The sequence below is a fragment of the Carassius carassius genome, chromosome 31 (assembly GCF_963082965.1).
Source record: "Carassius carassius chromosome 31, fCarCar2.1, whole genome shotgun sequence".
Lineage (NCBI taxonomy): Eukaryota > Metazoa > Chordata > Actinopteri > Cypriniformes > Cyprinidae > Carassius > Carassius carassius.
The window spans coordinates 6,634,840-6,661,396 of NC_081785.1; the positions used below are offsets into that span (position 1 = coordinate 6,634,840).

At 37.6% G+C, this 26,557-nt stretch overlaps 1 protein-coding gene across 3 annotated transcripts in view; it reads right to left on the bottom strand.

Moving 5' to 3' along the window:
* Nucleotides 1-2,502: 2,502 nt before the first annotated feature.
* Nucleotides 2,503-26,557, bottom strand: part of LOC132111437 (aarF domain-containing protein kinase 1-like) — a 30,536-nt gene continuing 6,481 nt past the window's right edge. The window contains exons 2-4 of one of the 3 annotated variants that reach the window (XR_009424804.1): nucleotides 10,136-10,329; nucleotides 4,372-4,573; nucleotides 2,503-3,154 (exon numbers count right to left, since the gene is read on the bottom strand). Coding sequence is in view for 2 of the 3 variants with exons in the window: in XM_059518729.1 (XP_059374712.1) it covers nucleotides 3,061-3,154; nucleotides 10,136-10,314 (273 nt within the window). In the remaining variant the exon portion in view is untranslated. Of the gene's footprint in view, nucleotides 3,155-4,371; nucleotides 4,574-10,135; nucleotides 10,449-26,557 lie in introns of those variants that run through there. The other 2 variants (XM_059518729.1, XM_059518730.1) reach the window with 2 other exon arrangements.

A 26,557-nucleotide genomic window follows, 5' to 3' on the forward strand; every position in this document is an offset into this window, starting at 1 on the left:
CCTTGGACTCGCGAAATGGCCTGGGTCAGAACCGCCCCACCCCCGGGGCGGGACACGAGGAGGGCCGGGTGGACAGGACCTAGGGAGAGGGACAGGGCGTGAGAGAGAGGGGGGAGAGAGGGAAGGAGAGAGAGAGTTAGTAGGTTGGGGTGCGCCGACCCCTGGGCACGCCACCATGTGGTCCTCTGCCAACGATGTGGGGCGGTGGCACTGGACCCACTCGGCCGTCTTTTTGGGAAGCCGAGCGATGAACTGCTCCAGCACCACCAGGTCGACGACATGCTCCACGTCGCTTCCCTCGGCTAGTAGCCACTTGCGGCAGGAGTCCCGGAGCTGTTGGGCCATCGCGAAGGGCCGACCGGCTTCGCCCAAGTCCAGGGACCGGAACTGCCGGCGGTGTTGTTCGGGCGACCGGCCGACCCGCTGGATGACGGCCCTCTTTAGATCGTCGAAGACCAGGAGGTTCGCCACCGGAAGTTGTTGGGCGGCCACCTGGGCCTCTCCAGAGAGCAGGGGAATGAGGCGCACCGGCCACTGCTCTTGGGGCCACCCGCAGGCCTCCGCCGACTTTTAGAATAGCTCCAGGAAGGCCTCCGGATCGTCCTGGGGCCCCATCTTGTGCAGCGGTAGGTGCATGGGTGCGGCGGGCAGCCCGGCGACCTCGGCGTGAACCTCCCGATCGATCCAGCTCCAGAACCTCTCGCGGTCCTCCTGCTGGGCCTGGACAATGGCCTGGAAACGCCTCTCCTGATCCGTCCTTAGGTCCAGCAGGGCCTGGTGTTGTTCGCGGTGTAGGGCCGCGAGGGAGGCGATGAAATCCGCAAGCGCCGTGGCGGCCGGACTTTGCATGGCGGGGGCGACAGTCCTACTTCCTCCCGGGTTTCGGCACCAGTGTAGCAAAGTTCGTTGGATGGAAGGAAGAGGACAAAGGGGTCGGCTGGACTGCTGACAGGTTTATTATAAACAAAAAGAACTAAAAAGTTACAAACACCCAAACGGTGACTCTTATTCTTAGACGTCAACACTACTTTCGTTTCACTCTTTCCGGTTTCCGTTTCCGGCTTGGGTCAGCAGTCCGTCTCTCTCTCGCTTGCTTCCGACTCTCCTGGCGTTTTATACTCTCTCCACGCCAATTACTAGAACAAGAGACAGGTGATGATAATTTTTCCCAAACCACTCACTTACCGCTCGTCTCCTGATTCTCTCTCTCGCTGCAGACTTCGCTAAACCACCCCCCCCCCCCCTGCCACAAACAGGTATAGTAGAGTGGTGATGATGGTGTACTCCCCTTTCATTCATCCGTAGTGAATTAAAGAAATTACATTCTACTATGTGGGGCAATTGATTACAACATTTAATTTACTTCTTATGCCTTATTTCTTCTCCTCACTTAACTGCAGCAACAAAATCTGATAATATAATAACTGGACAAATTATGTACATCAAATCACCATATCAGTGTTTTTTTTTTTTTTTTTAAAGAAACATATTATTACAAACAGATATGCATATTATATTGGTATACAGCTCACACAATGAGGAACACTGAGTCAAATATGACTAATGGAAAAAAATAAATAAATAAGAGTATAGTTAGAATGCCAGTGTTTTCCATGCACAGTTAAAGCACATTTTTGCTAACCTTACTGAAACTAAACCAAAGAACACACCTGAAGCTGAAGTTCTACTTCTCTGGTTACCTTTTTGTACCCAAGGTAGGCTTCAGACCTATTACCAGGGTGATTACATTTGGCAGCTCCAGCGTCAGCGTTTTGATCAAAATGGATGGATTTTTTATTCTGGGCAGACACAGGCTTAACGTTGGCTCTGGGTTTGCCTACAGAGGTCGAGTCTAATTAAGAGATGGAAAGAAAGTGATAAGGGAAAAGCAGCCATTGTCCTTTTCTGACTCAGAATAGAGAGATGGGGGAGAGATTTTCCATTTCTGACTCTTCAGGAGAAGGAAATTCAAAACAGTGGAAGAGGGATTGAAACAACAGAACATCATTGAAGTGTCTTGCACTAGAAATATGAATATTACCACACACATTATATACCAGTGTGTATGTGAGTGTGTGTGTGTGTGTACACACACACACACACACACACACACACACACACATTAGTATGTAAATGAACGTTATGTGCTAATCATAACGTGTAATTTATGTTGTGAATATGTTCACATCATAACACCAGTTAAAATGAGATGCATTACAATTATTGAATAAAAAAGAATGCACAGGCAATATTGACTAAATATTTTTATCAGACAAAATAACGATTAAAAATAGATATAAAAAAATTACCACAGCTAGAAAAGACAGTTTGTTTGTCTCATTTAGAGCTCTGAAAGGAGAAAATGCTATTTTAATAAAAGCACAAAGGCATAATAAAGAATTGTATTATCTCATTAAAAATGGTAAAATAATTAAAATAATTAAATAATAATAAAAAAGTAAATAAATAAAATAAAATGGTAAAGCTTATTTTTTAACAGCCATTACTCCAGTCTTCCTTCAGAAATCATTCTAATATAATAAAAATACACTAAATTGGTTCATTCAAGAACAACACAGATCAATCAATCAATCAATCTTTCCTTCTTCTTTTTTTTTAAGTGTTACCTCCATCTTTCTGGGCTATAAGCTCAGCTATTGCAAACCAAGGAAATTTTCCTGACATGACAAACAACAACAACAACACGTGAGAAAGAGTTTACAACAGAAATTGTAAAGAGCTAATATCAAGGGGACAGAAAAATGTAATAGTGCACTTACGAGTGCATCCCATCCACTGAAATTATTAAATACAAATTTGAACGGTTCCTGGAAACACACTATAGCTGCAATTCGTGCCTGACAGGATTAACTGTGGACACAGTAAATTACACATTATGGTTGATGGTGAAGCTGGGATTCAGCAATTTGGTTTCAGCTGTGCAGCTGAGCAGAGAGTGATGTGGAAGAGACTTGTTGAGCAGATAACTGCTTCCATCATCCGATGCTTGGCAGCTACAATCTGCTCTCTAGAGGGCATTAGTATGGCGGGGTTTGGACTTCATGACTGCTGGCTGTTGCCTTCAGGCTGGGGGAAGTGAGGGGTTTTCTGTGATGCATGCCCCTGTAGCCCCTCAACCTTAAAAAAAGCTAACCTGGGAAGGAAGAGCAGGGTGTAATTGATCCAAAGCTAACCTGGGAAGGAAGAGCAGGGTGTAATTGATCCAAAACTTGCCCTCTGGATAAAAAAAAAAGACTGTGATGTACTCTTTAACATCTGATACAGGTCTAGTTTAACAGCATTTATGCAGTTATAAGCTCCTGATTCTACTGGGTCCAATTAATTCAGAGAATATTACATATATACCTGTTAAATGTAATGGAGGTCTAAAGTTATTAAAGAAAAAGAAAGAAAGAAAGAAAGAAAGAAACAAAAGAAAGAAAGAAAGAAAGAAAGAAAGAAAGAAAGAAAGAAAGAAAGAACCCATTAAAGTAGTACTTTGTCCAAAAAAATAACACACCCTCATGTCATGTTTTTTTTTACATTTAATGTACTTTTCCACATATTCAAAGTTCATGAGGATCTAGACTAGAATCAGGGATATTATTATCCTTCACTAGACCTAAAATCATAAAAAAACATCCCTTGAAATAAAAACATTAACTGACTTCTCATTTTCATTTAGTTTAAAGTTAACTGACTGAAGTCAAACTAAATCAACAAAAACACAATAAACTTAAAAAAATAACAAAAACACAACAAAATTAATAACTAAAATGAAAACAAAAAAAATATAAAATCTAATAATTAAACTATAATAGTGTATCAATGACACTGACTAGAATATCTGTAACAAACAAGAGTTTTGGTTCACTGATTAATTAATGTGACTGAAAACTGACACAATAAAACACAAACTTGCAGACAAACATGAAAAATAAAAATGCTCCCATTTATTTATCCAGCATGACATATAAACCACTGTTTCACTCAAAGAAAATCTAATAGAATTTACAAAATAAAGTATAATTGTCTTAATATTATTCTGTAACTTATATTAAATTGAATATTGAATTTCCATGAAATTCTGTAGAGCTGTGATGTGCACATTGCAGCTCAATATTGATTCCAGCAGTGATTTCACAAGTCTGAGATACTGCACAATGCAAACTAACTTACAATATTGTGAAAATTATCATTTGGGCACTTAAAAAAAAATAGAAGCGAGCATGCATGGAGCATTTGCTCACACGGACAGATAACGATTAATCAATCACATGATCAGCCACCTTTCATGACTATGGCTGTCAGTAGACAACAAAACAAACAACAAAAAAGACTCTCATTAAAAAGAGTTCTTGATCAACCCACATTGCACTTGGCAGTGTGCTGAGTTCAGTGCAGAGGGTGTAATGCCCTGGTTCAAGGCTTTTAGTTTGAGTAGGACAGGAAGTTGAGGAAGTAACAGACCCATCTGGCCAGTGTGAAGCTGCGGAGCCACACCATAAGTTCATACAGAGAGACCAACGCTCAAACAGAGAGATCTACGGTCGCCTGGTCCGAGACTTGGTTTCTAAGAGAGAGACACAGAGAAAGATAAGTAAGACAAAGATCCAGTAGAGGAGAGGTGAAATTACACTGGTTAAAGTAAGTTGGCTGTAAATGATTTAGATTGTGTTGGCTCTGGGTCCAATATTAACAGTGTGAGAGAGAGACAGCGAGAGACAGCAGTGTCGAGGCCGTAGTACTGTAAGTCCTTGGGGTGAAACGCATCTCACATTGTCACAGCTAACAGCTTTGAACTGACAAACAGTAAGTGAAATCACATTCATTTCCTTACATGTTTCCCTTGGGGAAAAGAAAGATGAAGGCAGTGAGAAATGAGAGGAGAGGAAATTCACTCTAATTTCTGAGTATTCAAACTGTAGAAAGCTTTTTGAGGTGGACAAGTTTGACTTCTCAGGCCATAGCTGCTGTGTCAGACTGGAGATGTCACACTGTGGTATCATATCTACTGTACCATCTGACAGGAGCACAGCGACCACATGAACAGAACACAGGCTGAAAACCGAAAGCAAGGACTGGAGGTCACGAATTGTCACTCATCCTACTTTGCCAAAAACCTTGCAAAAATGTCAACAGTAATTTGTTGCATGCTCAGCACAGTCCAAAGGTTATATATATATATATATATATATATATATATATATATATATATATATATATATATATATATATAGTACAGACCAAAAGTTTGGACACACCTTCTCATTCAAAGAGTTTTCTTTATTTTCATGACTATGAAAATTGTAGAGTCACACTGAAGGCATCAAAACTATGAATTTACACATGTGGAATTATATATGGAATTATATACATAACAAAAAAGTGTGAAAAAATTGAAAATATGTCATATTCTAGGTTCTTCAAAGTAGCCACCTTTTGCTTTGATTACTGCTCTGCACACTCTTGGCATTCTCTTGATGAGCTTCAAGAGGTAGTCACCTGAAATGGTCTTCCAACAGTCTTGAAGGAGTTCCCCGAGAGATGCTTAGCACTTGTTGGCCCTTTTGCCTTCTGTCTGCGGTCCAGCTCACCCCTAAACCATCTCGATTGGGTTCAGGTCCGGTGACTGTGGAGGCCAGGTCATCTGGCGCAGCACCCCATCACTCTCCTTCTTGGTCAAATAGCCCTTGATGCCTTCAGTGTGACTCTACAATTTTCATAGTCATGAAAATAAAGAAAACTCTTTGAATGAGAAGGTGTGTCCAAACTTTTGGTCTGTACTGTATCTTAAATATTTATTCTTACATTTACTCTTACAGAATAACACAGAAGTCACGGAAGTAGACTTTGCATATAATATACATGTAAAAATATATACACAAAAATTATGAATTACACAGCTATTCAAAGGTCGAGTTTTTTAAGATTTTTCAATGTTTTGCTGCAAAATGCTGCATGTATTTGATCAAAAATACATTAAAACTATAAAAACCTTGAGTTAACCATGGGATAAAAACTTAAAGGTAACTGCAGTTTTTATCTGACAATTCTAACTTTCCCCCTCTTAATTCTGAGATATAAACTAAGAAACGTGCAATTGTGAGATATAAATTCACACTTCTGAGAAAAAGTCAGAAATGTGAGATAAAAAGTCTCAAATACCTTATCTTTGCATTCCATAGTGGAAACAAGCTTCCATAAAAAAATTGTGAAATATTATTACAATTTAACTTGTTTTCTATTCTTAACCATTTTATAACATAACTCATTCCTGTGATGGCCAAGCTGATTTTAATTTATTTAATAAAAAAAAAAATATTAAGAATGCAAACTGCATTTATGTGCAAAAGAAATATTTTGCAACATTATACTGTCTCTAGTGTTACTTTTGATTTTGAATTTGATCAATACTTGCTGAATATAAGTATTAATTTATTGAAAAAATATCTTACTGACCCCAAACTTTTGAACAGTAGTGTAATATGTGTGTGTGTGGGCGTTTTTTTGTGACATATCAGGACACAACTTTGTATAATGACATGGGTATGACATAGGTATTACAAGGAGAGGGTGACTTATGAGGACATAACCCATGTCCCCATTTTTCAAAACACTTATAAACCGTACAGAATAAGTTTTTTTGAGAAAGTAAAAATGCACAAAGTTTCCTGTGAGGGTTAGTGTTAGGTGTAGGGTTAGTGAAGGGCGATAGAATATACAGTTTGTACAGTATAAAAACCATTACGCCTATGGGATGTCCCCACTTTTCACAAAAACAAATGTGTGTGTGTGTGTGTGTGTGTGTGTGTGTGTGTGTGTGTGTGTGTGTGTGTGTGTGTGTGTGTGTGAGTAAGTGTGTAAGTGATTCCATTACAGCCAAAGCTGATTTTTACATGTGACACTAGAGTTAACTTTGGATCCTACATGTATATATTTAAGAGTATAACTTTGTGGATCTTGTGAATTATCCATATTTAACATATCAAAATAAGATAGAGAGGTGGTCATCACAGCTGAGCAGGAGATTAATTACTGTCTGTCTGTGAGCGGACAGAGAATGACAGAAAGAGTGAACCCAGCATACACCTCCACTCCTCGTTTCTCATCACCTTGCATATGTTGGAAAACTGAAAACGACTAACTTTACAGGAAGCTGAGGCATTAAAGCACATCTGAAACCAATATATCACAACATTCTTAATCTGGTAGAATGTTTAGGGCGCATAAATGCATCTTCGCTGTGTTATGATATGCAACAATTCTATGTGGGCAGCTCAGTGGTTGGCAGAAAAAAAAAAGGAGTCTGATGGAGGGGTGGAAAAAACTTAATGTCAATTACATAAACCAAGAAATAAGTCTTGTAGTCCTGAATTATTTACTTGGTTAAGACTAAAGCTCACTTCAAGTTTCCTAACATTTCTATATCTGAATTATTGTATTCACAAAATGGCAACTCAGAAACTTTAATCCTGTTCACATACTCTTTATTGGAAAGTATTTATTTCTAGGGAAGTGGCCACAATGCCATTGAGGACATCATAAATAGATTTTAAAAGTATTTTAAATGAGTGGTTATTTACTTTAAAAAAATGGCAGCAAGTGAACACATATGTTGAACTTATAACAATGTTAATAACACTACAGATCTTTGCATCACATATTTAAGAGATTTTAAAGTACATTAATACACTCAGATATGTCATTAAACTTCATTTATATTTATATTTTAATGGACATGCACTACAGATCTGTTAATCACTATACAGGCTAATCGTTAGAATTAGTCTGATTAATTACTCAGACCTCTTTAAATGCTGAAGTGTGTAACTAGCATTTATGGTTCATACTTAAGGACCTGCTGACAACTATGCTTTAATGAAGTTAACCACTTAATTAACTTTATAGGCTGTGTATTACAATGATTATACATTATATTATATTATATGCAGGGGTAAAAAGGAAACCACATTCAAGCAATTGTCAAATCTGTACTGAAGTTGGTGGACAGTGGCTCACTGCATATTTGCATATGCATATACGGCAAAGTGTGAAATCTAAATTTGATTAAAAAAGGCTAGGCAAACATATAAATGGATCTGAAAACATGCTCTTTTCTTCTAATTTTCTCCAGCCACCATTAAGTATTTTGAAAAGTGCAGGGGCACCTCCAGAACCATGATCACACGGATTGCATTAGTCTCCTTTTACAGTGAGGCTGAAAATAATACTTAACAGTGTGAGGCTACAGAATGAATGCTAATGTCACTTTGCTTTCATGGGGAGACTAAGAAAAATAACCTAATTTCTTCATGACGTTGCTTCACAGAGTGCGTGTTTCAAAGGAAAGTGAGTGGGCTGTATAGTCCACAAAGAAAGAACAAGACTCATATTTCTGTATTTTAAAGGAATGGTTCACTCAAAAAGGAAAATTCTGTCATTATTTACTCACCTTCATATTGTTCCAATCAAAAACACTGTAATGGCACCATAAAAGTTGTCTATGTGACTAAAGCACTCTATGAACTCTTTTATGAGTTTTTTATGTTATATTTTATAGTCTTACATAACAATTCTTTAAAAATGTCTACTTTTGTCATCTAAAAAAAAAAAGAAAAAAAAAGAAAGCCTTACTGATCTGAGGGTAAGTAAATAATGGCAGAATTTAAGTTTTTGGATGAATGGTTACAGTGAGTTAGGCTTTTTATACTACACACTGTAGCAATCTACAGCTTGTATTAAAAAACCCAACCACCATAATAGTTGATAACGCAAACATTTCAGCTCACATCAAACTAAATCAGTTGGTGATGGTCTGGTTACTTCTCTAGGTCCGTCTTTCTCTTTCTGCTGTTTCTGCGAGCACAGCAATTGCTAATGGATTTCAGATTCTGCATTCTGCACTTTGCTGCCATTTGGTTTTAATAAAGAAGCGCTGAGGCAGACGACATTGAGTTTCATGTCTGGGTGCTTCTTTCTTTCTGTATCACCGTGAAATCCTTTACGAGCAGACGTAAGTGCCTCTGCGCTGACAACTGTCAGGGGCCCTCCTTCAAATCCGAACGATTTTTTCCTCCAAATCATCGTGTTCTTCATTATAATGGTGAGAATAAATCAATATGATCACTGCTCACTGCTGTGGAAAGTACAATATAGTAGAATATAGTGGCATTCATTTCAGGGTGGGGGAGGCTGGGGGGCTGGTAAGTTGTGTGCCTGTGTGTCTGAGTGCATTTAAATGCTTTGTGAGGTCCCACAGAGTCCGCGTAAATTAACGAGAGATATTATGGTGCGTGGTATAGTGTCTGTGGGTTACTGGTGTGAGAGGAATGACACTGTCCTTTTTTAGCACTGAGATGACATCAGGGACTTGACAATGAGGTGTTTAAGAGCAGACACACTCTTAATGTGTGGGAACCGGTTCGTTTGAGTGCTGCTGGAGCTCTAACCTTGTGACTTTTCAAGTAATGTGGCAGTGAATATCGCAGAACCTCACTATTATAGAGAGAAGAGATTTAAAAGAAAGAAATTCTGAAAAATATAAAGATTAAATCTGTGTAAAATAAATGTATATTACTGCTACTTAAGTCAGTATTAAATATTATTAAATAGAATTTTTATTTTATTTATTTATTTTATTTAATAAATAAATTAAATATAAAATTCCGTTCAAAATTTTGAGGTCAGTAAGATTTTGAAATGTTTCTGAAAAAAAGCCTCAGTATTGGGAAATCTTATTATTTTTTAAATTATATTTGAGAAATAGAATTTATTCCTGTGATCCAAAAGCTGAATTTTCTGTATCATTACTCCAGTCTTCTGTGTCACACGATAATTCAGAAATCATTCTAATATGCTGATTTGGGTTCTCAAGAAACATTTCTTATTTTTATAAATGTTGCAAACAGTTGTGCCGATTAATATTTTAGTGGAAACCATGAAAATAGATTTTAAGGATTCTTTAATGAAACACATTTACATGAAAGATTTATTAATAATTTTTTTAACAGTATAGTCTTTACTCTTTAAAGCCTCTTTACTTTTTATCCATTTACAAAACCCCTTGCCAAATAAATAAACTTAAAAAAAAAGAAATTAAAATGCAACTACTTTGCTGTCGCTGATGTCTTACCTGGCGATGGCATGAGTACAGCAGCGGGACATATTGATGAAGGAGCTGGAGCTGGCTCTAGTCTGCAGGATAGTCTCGATGCCTCTCAGCAGGTCGTTGGTTTTCAGAAGCAGCAGCATCTGTCGGGGAATCCTGTTCAGCAGCTCACTGATCTGAGGGATGTACTGCACCACATTCATTCAGATCTCCACATCCTGAGGGGTAAAACAAAACAGTGCTATTGGAAGATTGCATTATTAAGCGTATATTAATATGATTAAACTGAACAGAATAATTGGTATATTCTTCAAAAATGTGCCTTTTGTGTTACACAGATAAAAGGATGGGTTTAAATATATTTAAACCCATTCATATGGGTTTAAATATATAATGAGAGAAATTTAATTAGAATTTAATTAAGTAGACTACATTAGAGATGATAGCCTTGCCTTTCTAAAGGCACAACCACCTAAATAAGTTATTAAAATATTCAGTATTAGGGGGCAGAGTGCAGAGAAGAGTGTGCGTGAGAGAGAGAAGAGAGAAGAGAGAGAGAGAGAGAGAGCAGGTTGCAGGGAAATGGAATAGCTTATTTCACAGACAACTGAAAAACGAAGTGCTTGAAACTGCAACTGTGAAGATTAGCTGTTTTGGCTCAGTCACTTCAGCAACATCAGTCTCCCGAGTTGATACTCCCAGCTAATTTTTTATTAGTAACCAGGCATGAAAACCTCCATTCCTCCCCCTGCCAGACTGAAAAAAAAAATTAAAAAAAATTGTGGTTTCACTGGCCACATTCAAGTCCAGGCTATAAGCAGATCTTTATACCTGTGCATTCTTTCACTAAAGAGTATGCTGTAATTTACCTTACTTGCTGAATTATTTCACATTTTATTTTTTTTTCTTATATATTATTCCTTCATTCATTCTATATTCTATTCATTAGCTTTATAACTTTAAGATTTACATTTTATTTATTCATTTTTTTAACGTCTTTATTCAGCTTTGGGTTTGACTGGACATGCAGCCTTTGACATCAACAACAAAAACATATGGGAAGCAGTTCATAAGCATGTTAATTCCTTATGTATAACCATTTTAATTTTTTATTCACATCTCAGACTTAATCTCTAAATGTAAATCACTTAAACCACTGTTTATGAACCATTGATGTTACCTAGATTTCCATTTCATACAAATGTTGTTTTTAAATATTCTGTTAAAATAATCCTGTATCACTGCTTTCACAAAAATATAAAGCAGCGCACTGTTTTCAACAATAATAATTTTAAAATTAATAATAATAATAATAAATGTTTCTTGAACAGCAAATATAAGAATGATTTCTATGTGACAATGAACACCAGAGCAATGGGTTATAATTATATTGTATATAATTAAATATAATTAATATAAAGCTATGAAAACATAAAACAGTTTTTTTAAATTGTAATAATATTTAACAATATTGCTGTTTTTACTGTATTTATTTATTGAATAAAATAGACAATAACACAATAAGTACAGACAAAAACACTTACTGTTATGAAATTTTGTGGTCTCGGTTTGACAGCAGCGGCAATTTGCATCAAAAGCTATTAATTCCACTGACCAGCAGACCAAGTGATTAAAATCACAGTTCACAATTAACAATCACAAACCTCGATTAAGGTAATTAAATTTAATGTAGTCCTTGCAAAAACATAAGCCGATAGTTCCATAAAATGACAACATTGTAGGAGACAAAGTACAAAGAGCTGTACAACTGCACATTTTGACTTATTTACTCAGAATACAAAATGTGATTAAATTTTAACCACTGATATACATTTCAATTAACTTTAAGAGCCTATGTGTAAAAATCAAAAGTGATACTACATTGTAGGAATAAGTAGCCTAGTGGTTAAAGATCTGGACTAGTAACTTAAAGGCTGCATGTAAAAACCCCACAAGAACCCGGGGGTTGTTCTGGATAATGTTCTTTTGAAACATGTTTCTAGTCTCTATAAACCAAAATGATAGGTTTACACATACATATGGGCTGTGATGGCACTACAGTATTATCTGCTCTTGGCTATGCTGGATTGTGGTTTGAAGAGCAGTTGAGGTGAATGTGACAGTAGGTGGATTCTGCGGAACATTACAGAGACCCTGTGTCCTGTCCTGAGATAACCCAATTTTACAGGGTATGTACATCCTCAGAAGAATCATTAGGACAGAGGGGGCAAACAACCAGAGTGAAATCTCTTAATAAAATCTTTCTATATACACAGTCTGTCTTCAAAATTAGATCTTACTACCAAAATAAAATGATATAGTATTATATTAAGGTCCGACTGTTCATGCAAACAGCCCCTGATGGTATCACTTGGGCATGGCTCCAACAGTTGGCATCATCCTGGTTGTGTCTGGCTCAATATTACCCCAGGGCTAATCTATCCTGAGAGGGCCAGGAGCCAAGAGACATGTCTGGGGCCTGCAGAGACCCATGAAGACCCCCAGCAGCCCAGGGCCCACCACAAGCTGCTGCAACAGCCAGGAAAGGTGTAGAGCTGCCTCAATGCCAAACACATGTCTGTCCAAACAATTTGTACCACCGAGATGAGAAAACAGGCCCAGAGGAACAGAATGATCAAGATATATTAAATAACAGATAACACATAAAGTACAATCCACCCAGACCACTTGTAGAAGCAAAGCTGAAAACCAAGTCATTTTAAACCATGACCACACTAACACATGACTGACCACATTAATATATCAGAGACTTTTAGAAATGGAAATCATATCGAACTATTGGCTATATTGTATAACAGCACTAAAACAAAAATGTGAAAACTATTCATAAAATTTTATAAAAGAGCTACAACACATCAAGTCTCACAAGTCTTATGAGTAATATACCGGTAACTGCAAGTTGTATGCCCTGTGGTTTTGATTCACTCGAAAGAACAGACTCAGAGTTGTATGTTCAGGAACTGGAATACAGTAATTGCAGTAAATAGTTTTGATTCATTAGAAAGAACCAATTCATAAGAGTCACTTGTTGGGGAATTGGAATACAGTGGTAGCACTGTATGTTTTTTATTTACTAAAAATAACCAATTCATAAGAGTCACGTGTTAAGGAATAGAAATGCACTGGTCTCACTAAATCGTATTTGATGGACTAAAAAAAACTGGTTCCTAGTCATTCGTTTTGGAATCATTTGGATAATATTACCTGCACTTTATGGTTTTGATTTACCAAATAGAATCTCAAAAGAGTCCACAGCCTTCAGAAAGTCTGACTACACTAGGCAACACGTTTAATTTTGTATATTCAGTATCGGCTAGACACTGTATTTGTAAAATGTAGGATCTGGCAATAATAAACTCATGTGTTAAGTGGACTACAAGGAAAAACTGCTATGAAAGAGAATAATGTAGACTCTTTCAGAAAAAAAGTCTACATTATACTCTTTTATATTAAGTCTTTCATGTGACTTAATAAAAAAATTCAAATTCAAAATGAGTGACAAAGCGCAAACTGTACAACCACAGTCTAGATATACAGCCATTGGTCATTGGTCAAACATTGCTAATGACCTAAAGTAAGCAGCAATGCGGGTCAGGATGTCAAAATCCCAAACAGGTTCTGTTATAAAAGGGAAAACAATACAAAGACAATATCCCAAAAGTGAGGTCCAAGAAATTACTTCAGTTCCCTGGCAGGATAACACGTCTGGTCATTTAAGTGCACTCCAGAAGCAACAGTATTTTAATAACTGATTGCTCTGCAATGGCTTGAGCTTATAAAACATGTGCAAGCTCTATTTTCCTGTCCATTTATCTGCTAATCCTTAAATCTCAATCTCTAAAATTCCGTCGGGGGGTGGGGGGATAAGGTACTAAATTAAGTGGATTTAAGTTTGCTACCACTTGGGTGGGATTTAAAGGCGCCGGCAGCAGCAGCGAGCAAAAGTGAGGGGTTCGGATTAAAATAGGACACTGAACACTTGGTCTATGACCACAAGCTACTGCTCTAATATCCAACTCATATGCCCTCACATCTCTTTGCATAAATATCCTGCCACTTGCAGCAACAGTAAGACAGTGACACATGCGCTCCATCTATGTGCACACGTTCTCTTTAAAGAAAGACTAACTTGACAGGCTCACTGCCTTGTTTCCTGTGGTGCTGCATAGCTGGTTATAGTCCAAGACTGACTTTGGGCTTGTTCCAATGTCCCCCATCTCTGGACTGAGTCTGTCTGGATTAAAAGCCCACTAAGAGATTTCTGCCTCTCATTTTTTGGACGAATGTAAGCCCAGACCCTAGAGAGTTCTATGGACTATATACACACATGCAAAATTTATTGAGTAATTAATTAATTAAGTAATCATTTATTTATTTATGTTTAACATACTGGCTTGCAAGTAATTTTTACTCTATGCAAAAGCAATATCTAGCCAAATAAATTTTCTTTTTACTTCTGCATGCCTGGAAAACGCCTAAAAAAGTTTGTCATCCAGGCTAATCTTCAGTTTTTATTTTTATAAGTTTAATTAACTTTGCACGTTATTATTTCTCTTCGTTATATGCTATTTTTTACATGCCTGATGATGCATTCTGCCTTTCAGCAACCGAGCCCCATCTCTCAGCTTTCGCCTTCTGCTTTTGAAGTTAGCCGGCACTTCAAAGTTCAACTACAAGGCATCTCTCCACTTTAAAGACGAGGGGTAATCATGAGGTAAGTCACCCCGCTGCTCCGTTCATGCGCCATTATGCCCTGATGACTCTTGGGTGGACGCGGTGCACTGCATAAAAGGGTCAATCGCTCTGTGTGGATGTGAATTGGACAAAATCAGAGACAGACTGACTGGGTCGTGCTACCAGCTCTGACAGCTGGAGAGAGAGAGACAGTCCTGATTAGCCATGGCGCTCTCTTATCTCTGCCTGTTCAGTACAGCCGAAGATGAGAATATGGTCATGTCCTAGCGGCCCTCTGGGGATCTTGGTGATCAGCCAGAGAGGGCCAGGACTGCACATAACTAACCGGCCAACATGAGTGCTACCCATCAAATCAGTCAGCATTCAGGAGCATTGAGATTGATAGTCAGCCCTCAGTCGAAATACTTAATGAAGAAAAATTCACAGCTTGCCCTAGGAGAAAATAAGGAAGAGGACGTTAAAATAACAACGCGACAGTCCTTCTGCATATTCACAAATGCTGCAAATAGACATTCCATTTCATCCCCGTGAGGAGTCAAAATCACTACATAAAAGGATTAACAGCTTAACGCTCTCTGCTCTGCAGCTTTCTGTATCAAGGCACTAAGCAAATGGGTCGATCTGATCATGCGAGTGGAGGTCCACTGGGAGATTTGGAGAAACGTAGTAGAAGCCACCTTCTGATTTGAGTAGGCCTATATGTGGCACAAATAAGCAAGAAACATACATAAAATAAATAAATAAGTAAAAAACTTTAAAATAATGTATCTCTGTGGGTCTTTATAATGAGAATAACGTGATATTAGGATTATTAGTTACATTTACATTTATCTGACGCTTTTATCCAAAGCGACTTACAATTGCTATATATGTCAGAGGTTGCACACCTCTGGAGCAACTAGGGGTTAAGTGTCTTGCTCAGGGACACATTGGTGTCTCACAGTGGATTCGAACCCGGGTCTCTCACACCAAAGGCATGTGTCTTATCCACTGCACCAACACCACCCCGTAATTAATTAATTTTTAGAGCATGGAGAAAATCTGATAAGTCAGAACTTTTCAGAACTCCATATATTTTATACACAAATGTGTTTACATCAACTATATCAACATAGTGCCAGAACTGTTTATTGTACAAATGTAACAAGAAAAAAAAAACTTTACTTCTGAAATATCTATTTCATGGATATATATTATATAAAAATGTGAATTTGTTTAGGTTGAATTTATTCCACATTAAGACAATACACCTTGACACATTTATACGTGAAAAGGACAAAATGCAAAACTACATAAATAATGGGCCACTAAGTTGTATAAACATATTCATAAAGAATGATGCAGACAAAAACTAATTTCTAATTACTTTAAAGAAGCAATTTTTTTCTGAATGCTTTACAGGATTGAAAAAAATGTGAAAATACTTGAAAGTTTGAAGAGAGATGACGTGGAGGTACTTTTCTATTTTTGGAAAAATGGCCCTGGAGGTACCATAAATACCAAGCTGACTTGGCAAATGTGAAACTGGTTTCTCGTGGCCAAATGTTGATAAGAGCAAAAGAATATCAAAACAAAACCTAACTTGACTTGGCTAAACCATCAGACCTTAAAGTGAATTTGTTCCACATTAAGACAATATGCCTGAGACATTTCAAGCGTTAACACCAAGGAAAGCACTATAGAAAATGTCTGGGTTATGATTCGATTTTTTTTTTTTGAATATTATATTTTTATTTTTATTTTGACCAACACAGAACAATACAAAAAGGCAACAACAACTTATAAGGACAAAGAAGGAAAAAAAAAAGGATTTTGAAACCATTGTTACATCAGTTCCTCCAGTTTTATACATAGGTTACTATGTTACACATATATTTCTGGGCCAGTGGGCACAGGCAATATGATGATCTCACAAACAATGAAAAGGTCATAACTTCAAACTGTTATCCTTGACATTTGACAGGTAATTAAAAAAGGGTTCCCAGGTGGATTCGAAGCCAGCAATGCTATCAGAAAAACTGTGTCTAAGTCTCTCTAAATGCAAAGTGTTAGAGAGTTCAGAAAGCCAGGATTTAAAAAGTGGTTTTGATGCCTTTTTCCATAGACAAAGAATAATTTTTTTAGCTATCACCTTTCCATATTGGACAGCTTTTTTAATTTGATGACTGAACCGACGAAGTGAGTCAGACCAACCAAAAACAGCAATTGCTGGATCAGGGGCAAGGATACAAGAATAAGCCTCAGAGTAGAATCTGAAAATTTCGCTCCAAAACTCATAAAGTTTTGGGCATGACCAGAAAAGATGTCCCAAGGATCCCTCTGCAGATTCACATTTGTTACAGTTAGAGGAGATGGAGGGGTAGAATTTGTTAAGCTTAACCCGAGAATAATGAAGCCGATGTACTACTTTATATTGGATAAGTTGGTGTCTTGAGTTAATAGAGCATTTATTTATGACCTTGATAGACTTTTTCCAATCCTCATTGGTAATTTGAATACCTAAATCCTCTTCCCAGGAATCTTTCAAATACAGGGTAGATATGTCTAACTGACCAATAAAAACATCCATAAAATGAGAAATCAAATTAGAGGCATCAGGGGAGGCAGAGAGTAATTTATATATATCATGTTCATCTGCTAATAGTTCAAAGTGGGAGATAGATGTACGAACATAGTTTCTCAGCTGTAGATATCTAAAAAAATGTGATGGTGAAAGATCAAATTTCTGTTTCAGCTGAGGGAATGTGGCAAATTTACCATCCATGTACAAGTCTCTGACAGTGACCATTCCTTTACTGGACCAAATCGAAAATGTGGAGTCAATGAGTGATGGCTTAAAGGCGTGGTTATAAGCAATAGGGGTGGACAATGAGGTTGATGGCAACTTAAATGCCTTCCGGACCTGACACCATATTTTGAGAGAGCTGCTTACTATAAAGTTTGTGTTGACCACTTTTATGGATGGTACAGGCGCCGCAAAAAGCAGGGAGGAAAGAAGGTAATTTGTAACACTTTGTTCGATGGCGAGCCAAGAAGGAATGTCATCTGAAGACCCCGTTGGATAAGATTTTCTATCAAGGTTGGGTCAGTCTTGTTAGTCACGAGCATGAGTTCACTCTTTTGCCAATTTACAGAGTAACCAGAGAACTTTCCAAAAGTCTTCAGTAAATCTAATAGGGGTGGGATGGATTGTTCTGGATCGAGTAGGTAGAGAATAACATCGTCGGCGTAGAGAGATATGTGATGGTCTAATTGGCCTATCTTGGGTGAAAAAATAAGTGGGTTATTCCTAATGGCAGTCGCAAGTGGTTCTATAGCTATGGCAAAAAGCAGGGGTGAGAGTGGGCACCCCTGTCTAGTGCCTCTATGCAATGCGAATTGTGAAGACTTATCAAAATTGGTGAGCACCGAAGCCCTAGGTTTGGCATAAAGCATTTTCACCCAGCAGGAGAACGACTCTCCTAGATCAAATTCCTGGAGCACTGCAATAATATAACTCCATTCAATTTGGTCGAACGCCTTTTCGGCATCCAGAGATAAGATGGCGACATTTGAAGCAGAATCTTGTTTTGAGTATAAAATGTTCATTAAGCGTCTCACATTAAAGAAGGAAAAGCGCCCAGGGATGAAACCGGTCTGATCAGGATGAATAATTTTTGCTATACATTTATTTAATCTGTTTGCAAGGATCTTAGTAAAAATTTTCAGATCTGAATTTAGAAGGGCTATGGGACGATATGATGCCGGATCTGTTTCATCTTTTCCTTTTTTAAGAATTAGAGAAATATTTGCGTCGTACATTGACTGTGGAAATTCCTGATCATCAATAGAATGATTAAATAATCTGAGCATCAGAGGAGCATGTTTTTGAGCATATTTCTTATAAAATTCAATTCCGAAGCCGTCAGGTCCGGCAGCCTTACCATTGGGAAAAGATGCAATGGCTTCGAGTATTTCATTTATTGTTATCTTTGCATTAAGGGCGTCTCGATCTGCTTCATCTAACTTGGGGAGATGTAGTGATTGAAGAAAGTGGGAAAGGGTTGTAGGAACAGTGGGGGATCGAGATTCATACAAGGCCTCATAAAATTCCTTAAAACATTTGTTGATGTCACTGGGGTTTGTTGTTAGGGTTCCATCCTTTTTCCTAATTTGGTGAATAGCTCTATTAGCTTGAATAGTTCTTAATTGACGCGCGAGCAGCCTATCTGGTTTGTCTCCTAGCTCAAATTGCTTTTGCTTTATTTTTAATAGCATATTACTAATTTGCTTGGAAAAAATTGTATTATACTCTAATTTTAATGCTGCAATCTCTTTGAGAACCTCAGGATCTGCTGAGTCTACGTGTAAATGTTCAAGTTGATTAATACGAGCTTCAATTACTGACAGGCATTTTTGTCTTTGTTTTTTTAGGCTGGATTCATATGAAATTATGTATCCCCTTAATACCGCCTTAAGTGACTCCCACAGTGTTGAATCAGATACTTCCCCTGTATCGTTAAACATAAGATACTCATCTAACCATTCTGTTACACGTTGGGAAAAATGAGAATCAAAGAGTAATGTAGGATTAAATCGCCAGCTGTAACTGGGCTTAATTTCAAAAAGGTCAAGAGAAATGGTCACTGCAGAGTGGTCTGAGATTATTCTGTTGTGATGCTTAATTCCAGTTACACATGAGGCAACCTTGAAGTCGGCCAGGAAAAAATCTATTCTGGAGTATGAGCTATGAACATTAGAGAAAAACGTATATTGTGTATCAGTTGGGTGGTTCAGCCTCCAAATATCAACTAAATCATATGAGTTAATTAATTCATTTAAGGTGGAAGTGGAGTTGGGCAAATGACTCACAGAACGGGCAGGAGTCCTGTCCAGAGTGGGATCTAGAACCAGATTAAAGTCACCACCAATTATTAAATGTGTGTTAGACAAGTTGGGGAGGAGATTAAAAACTTTACGGAAAAAGGATGGGTCGTCATAATTTGGTCCATATAGATTCAATAGTGTAATATATACAGAAAAAATTTAACCCGAGACTATCACATATCGACCATTTGGATCACTAATGGTGGATATATGCTTAAAAGGTATTGTTCTGCGGAACAGAATGGCCACTCCTCTAGCCCTGCATGAAAAGGTAGACTGGAACACCTGCGAAACCCAGTTACACCTAAGCAGTCTTTGTTCATTATGCTTGATATGTGTCTCTTGCAAGAATATGATATCAGCAGAAATTGACTTCAAATAAGAGAAGACTTTGAACCTTTTAACCCGGTTATTAATGCCTCGTACATTCCAGCTGGCTAAGGTAACATTACAATTTAAGGTTTGCATATTATATGGCAGTACAATTGATCTTCAATTTTAAGATAACTGTATGGAACTGGAGTTATTACAGAAAACAGGACAAAACATATAACACTTAACACACACTCGTGAAAAAAGAGAACCCCCAGCGCCCTCCCCCCTCCCTCTCTTTCATCCGCTTCCCCAAACGAAGTGGAATACAAAATACAAACCCCATATGAACCGTGGAGCTACAAGGCTTCCTAAGGAGCAATAAGGACACTTATCAGCAGCAATAAACTTAACCGTCGAAGAGAAAAAAATACAAATAAAAAACAAACGGCTCCTCCTCTACCCTCGACGCATAAAATTAACAAAACTAGTGATTTTGAACATTAGCATAAAGCCAACAGCATTACCGAACATAGCAACATAATATAGCAAAATACCGGAGCCATAATCCCTTAAAAGGATACTTTCAATGTAGTCAAAAGTCTTGGTTATACTAGTGAGCGCGGGCGCGCGCATCCGAGGAAGTCACCGGCTTCCTACATCCGAGAGCCCGGGTCACCGCTCAGTATAGCGGCAGATAAACAAGACCATACTCACAGGCTTGACGCACTTAGAAAAATTGAGGAAATTGTCAAGTGTACGTGCGTAGGAAGAAGTCAAGAAGCTGTGATAATTGAATTGGCAAATGCTTCGGCGTCCTCGACTGAATTGAAGATTCTCTTTTCCGATCCCTGAGTGACAATCAGACGTGCGGGGAACAGTAGTCCATATCTGACACCAGCCTCCTTCAACTTCTTCTTAACTCCGTCAAAGTTTCGGCGCTGCGACAAAACCTCAAATCAGGATATATAGAGATCCGAGTACCCTCAAACTGTAGAGGTGACTGTTGTCTGGACAACCTCAGGATTAATTCTTTCACTGGGTAATGGTGGATTCTTGCTATTAGCATCCGGGGGCGCCCACCTTTGGCTGGCAGGGGTCCAATGCGATGTGCGCGATCCACCTTTACTCCAGATGGGAAATTTTGGTCTCCCAGGATGGCCGGTATCAGCTTCTCCACAAATTCCGTTGGGCGACCATTTTCCACTTTCTCTTGTAGCCCTGCAATTTTAATATTTTGCCGACGGGAGCGGCCCTCCAGGTCATCAAGCTTGACATGTAGGGCTTTATTGGCGGCAACAATATCCTTGCAGAGAGCCTCCAACTCGGAAATGCGACTATCATGCTCGACTCTCGCGCCCTCGAGATCGGAGATACGGGAGTTAGTTTCGGTAAGCGATGCCTGCATTTGCGACAAGGTATTTTCGATGGAGTTAAATCTGTCGTTCATCGACTTATCCATAGCTTGGATAGACGCTTGGATTGCTGCCAAAATTGGGGATAAGGCCGCGGTCTCGTCGTTGACAGTAGCACTAGCCGCTTGTTCAGCCAGTGTTTGCTTCTCCATTGACTGTTCGTCTACATTGGCCGATTGGTCACATTTCTTAGTTTTAGGTTTCGTCATCTTGACTTCAGGCTTCAAATGATATTGTTTTGTTTTGATTATGATTAAATGAAACTAGTTTTTTCGAGGTTAATGCTGGAGCTCCTCACAACTACGTCTACTCCATTCGGCGCTCTCGAGCGCCCCCCATGATTCGATTTTACTGTGACCATCCGACTGCACAGACGCAAGAAGAAACATCTACTGTAAACGGAATTAAAATGTCATGTCTTTACTCATCCACTGAGAAAGCATGCAAAGCACGGGGCTTTTAATGGATGTTTATGAGAGCTGCGGTTGATAATAACCCCAGCTGGTTTAGTAATAGTCGAGATTTATGTGACTGTGTAAGTGATAGGAGGTTGGGACAGTAACTATTAAATTCTTTGCACACAGAAATTGGTTTAACTGCTTAATTCAAGCTCACTGGACGGTGGAATATTTAGAGCTCAGCTTTCTGACAGTAAGCCACACCAGGACAACCCAACTTTTTACAGCTGTCCGCCAAATAAAAAGGCCAGAGCCACTCAGAGGAGAGCTTAAGTTCTTTCTTTTAGCTGAGTGTGTGCCCTGTCACAAAGCCTGAGGCTCAACATTAGATACTGATTATTTTTTGGTTTTTGTTGTTGTTTTTTTCCCTCGCTCCTTCTCTAAAGCATGTGAAAAAAGGTGAGTCTGACAGGTGTGAAGTCACGTAAAGGGATAGGCTTTCAAAACTCACCCTTCTGTAAACATACTGAATCTCTGAATCGGCTCTTCTCTGATGGACAGACAAAAACTGCTGACCACAGGAGACCTAGACATGCTAGCATATAGGTTTATATAGCAGACAGATCAAACAGTCTCTCCCTCAACTATATGCCGCTGCGGGGCAGACATTATGAGACATGGGGCTGATCAGCAAGGACAATGCCATGAACAGCCAAAAAAAGCTCTCCCCTGGGACAAACACAAAAGCAATTACACAGGAGGGAGGCTATTCGTCATGCCTGACACCACAATTCATTATTCACATATACGTAGGCTTTTCAGGGCTCTGTGTTAACCGAGTAAGCTTAGCAGGGGGTAAGAGGCCACGCTTACCAAAAGAACTACCTAACTAATTACTAATAAATACAAAAACACACACGCACACACATACATATACATCATGTCATTTTTTAGAAATTATTTAGTATATATATTTTTTTATATATGCATATATATTCACTCCACAAGACTATGGCTCAATAAAGTAATACATTTATATATATTCTAGACTCAGTCACACACTTCTACCTGCAGATTTCAAGGAAACAGCATTGTTTCGCAAGAAAATGGCACTTTTCTCCACCGTCAAGGACTAAAAAACACAGTCAGACAAAACAATCCATTTAAAGATTGGAAAGAAAGACAGAAAGGACTTCAGCACATACTGTATGAACAATGCAGTGCTCTAGGAACTTGCATTTAGGCAGTCATATAATTTCTGGGAAGTTTAAAGGGCAAAGCTATTATGTTCAATTCCATGTTCTCAGCAACATCTAAGAGGGTCAGCTTTGTCAGACACATTTTCCATCACGTAGAACTCAACGCTCATTCTACAAAATGACGGGCAAACAAAAAAATAATTAAATAAATAGAATAAAATCCCTGTCTTGGATATTAGAAAAGAGATAATGATGTTAATTATTACTATAATAAATTATTATTTAAATTATCATTATCATTATAACTGAAAATCTAAATGTGTAATAATAATAAACTCCCATTAGAGTAATACGGACAGGCAAGTAGTGTAATGCCAGGCTGACAGGTAGTGCACTCACATTCACTGCTCTAGACACCCTCTGGGTCTCTGTTTTCACTTAGCATGCTCTGGTTCAAAGCTCAGTAGTTACTTTTCCTTTTTAGCATAAACCCAATTTCAGATAACGGACCCAAAGCCAACAAAAAACTTTGATTAGGACTGAGGAGAAATCTCTGGAGACGGTGGGGTTTGCAAAGGAGGCCTCTCCTCATCTGTTGGAGCAGATCGATTCAAAGGAGATTTTCTTTGTTTCGCCTCACCAAGTAAAACCGTAAGTCATCCCTACTGCATTAACGTGATAAACTTCATGTTTACGTACAGACAAACGCTTGACTTATCACAAAGTGTCTATGTAAAAAGTCCTTCCATGCTCATGTTTTGCATGGTATTGATCGTCTGTTTTGGTGGACTATAAAAACTCTGTTTCACTTGATCTACCTTGGCCTTAACCTTTTTATTTTGTTAACTCTCAGTTTTCTCTCACTCATCCATCTTCCTTAGGCTCTATTCTACCCATATCTATGATCTACAGACAGGTTACGTCTCTAGCTCTCACTTCCTCCCAGTCTTTGCCGTCTCATCGCCCCCTCCTCGTAGCCTTTTTACAGAAATGATTGCAGCTCTCAATTCATCCACAAAGCGAGCATTTCTCCAGAACAATGGATGTAAATTGCACTCATTTCAATTTCAGCACTAAATTTCTTGATGTTTGTTCCTGTTTCACAGCAAAACAAACAAAATGGAATACAGTTCCATTTGGTGGATTGCAAAATTAGGATTTAGAGCATATTTTGCAGCCAAGTCACTCTGCCATCCCTGAGAGAAACTCTAGTTCATTTGGCTGCGGTCTGATATATGATTATGTTCTGTCTAATCAGGCGTGTAATTAGACAGCAACAACTAAAAACATTATAGAACATTATAGAATTATTTTAGCTGAGATATACTCTAAAAAGTTATTTGCATTGCTGTATATTACACATCAGTTCTAGCACCCACACATTTCTTTATCTTTGTATAGACATTGATAAGTAAAATCTCTATATATGAACACTTTGTTCATAAATTAAAAGATCAGAGCCAGTTGTAAAGTTAAATTAAGAAATTAGTTGCTATAAATTAAATGATTTGTGACCCTGGACCACAAAATAAAAAAAAATAAAAATCCACAATTTTGATAGATAATCAATTTAGATAATAATAAGCTTTCCATAGAAGTATGGTTTATTAGGATCTGACAATATTTGGCCGAGATACAACTATTTGAAAATCAGGAATCTGAGGATGCAAAAAAAAAAAAAAAAAAAACAGAAAAGAAAAGAAAATAGAGAAAATCGCCTTTAAAGTTGTCCATATGAAGTCCTTAGTAATGCATATTACTAATGATAATACATTTTTGATATTTTTATGGTAGGAAATTTACAAAATATCTTCATGGAACATAAAATCTCTTTTAAAGAGATTAAAACAGTCCTTCATAGAATGTTACCCTCCCGTCTGACTCAGAGGTTACCATAATCATGGAACATGATCTTTACTATAGAAAATTCTATAATTTTGACCCATAAAATGTATTTTTAGTTATTTTTACAAATATTCCTGTGCTACTTATGACTGGTTTTGTGGTCCAGGGTCACATTTTGGTAGCCATTTTAATACATTTTATTAAAAATACAATAAAATCAAAGAATTTAATATTCTAGGAACAATTACAGTTGATTTGTAAACAACTGTACATCTGTAAAGTAGTCCATATATCAGTTTAAGTTTAAGAAGCTGTTCATGTTGATAATGTTCATAAAAGTGTCTTCATAGAAGAATATGAAATGTGTTCATACAGATCATATAATAATCATAATTTAATATAATTTAAAAAAAAAATACTAAATAACTATTTAGTTTTAGAAATGAATTGATATGTAGGCACAAGTTGTTTTCGTCAACAACACTCATTTCAAGCATTTAAGGATAAGTCTTCAAATCAAAAGGTTTTAAGATCATGTGAAACTTAAATTCAGTCAAATGTGTCCAGACATTTGGGTTTATATAACCTCAGGATCACATCAATATCTAAAACCATTGCATATTTCAAAAACCACCCTATTTACACTCTGAGAAAAAAGGTACAATGGTAACACTGGAGCAGTAGTGCCCTGAGGTACAAAAGCTGAAAGGTACATATATAAACAAGGACTTACAGGCAGTCAAATAAAGATGGTGAATTGATAACCACATACTGTAGGTACAACATATCTGTAGTTGTACAGAGAGCTAATAGGGCTGTGGTTTCTGTGGGCAGTGGCGGTGCTGGGTGGCAGGTAATTGCTGAGGCAGACCTATGAGAGGCTGATGGAGAGACATAGAGAGAGAAGCCTTTTATCTGTGGAGGTCTGGTAGACAAGGAGTGCGTGTTCTCTAATGAGGGGGCAGGTTCATATTGACCAGCACTCCACTTCACTCGCAACACTAATGGTGTGTTTTTATCAAAATGTTTGAGTGGTTTTGCCTTTACTGCACTTCAAATACAGAAACCTGTAGCTCCAGTTGAGTTTTTGTGCTTTTGTGTGAGGTGTTTTTTTTTCTCTCTCTCTCTTTTTCATTTGCACTGTCGGAATAAATGTTGTTGTCAAGAGGGAAACAATAAAGCTGAAAAAGAAGAATTAAATACTTAAAAGCTTGAAATTAGCATTGCTATCAAATATAAATAGAGCCTACGCATACATTTATTTTTTAAAATAAAACAGCCAACAAGTTTGTGCTGAAATATTAATTTATTTCAATTATTTTATGAATATTAAAATAAAATATAATACATTAGAAGAATATCTATATTATAGAATTAATATATAGAATTAAAAAGAAGATCTGTCTATCTATAAAACTAAAAGTGATAACAATAATTGTACTACTAATAATATATTTATTATAGAATGTTATTATAAAATGCGTTTAACAAAAAAATATAAAAATAAACAAGAACATGCTAAGGCACACCAAATCGAATTCGTCAAAATGAACTAGAATTGGACAAAGAATTGTAACAAAAAAGGTACACAAACTGCATGTACTGTATGCATCAGCACAATGAATTTGATTAATGACAGCAAGCTGGATTCTTAAGCAAAAGTATTCCTAGTGCATTCATATTTCAGCGTTTAAT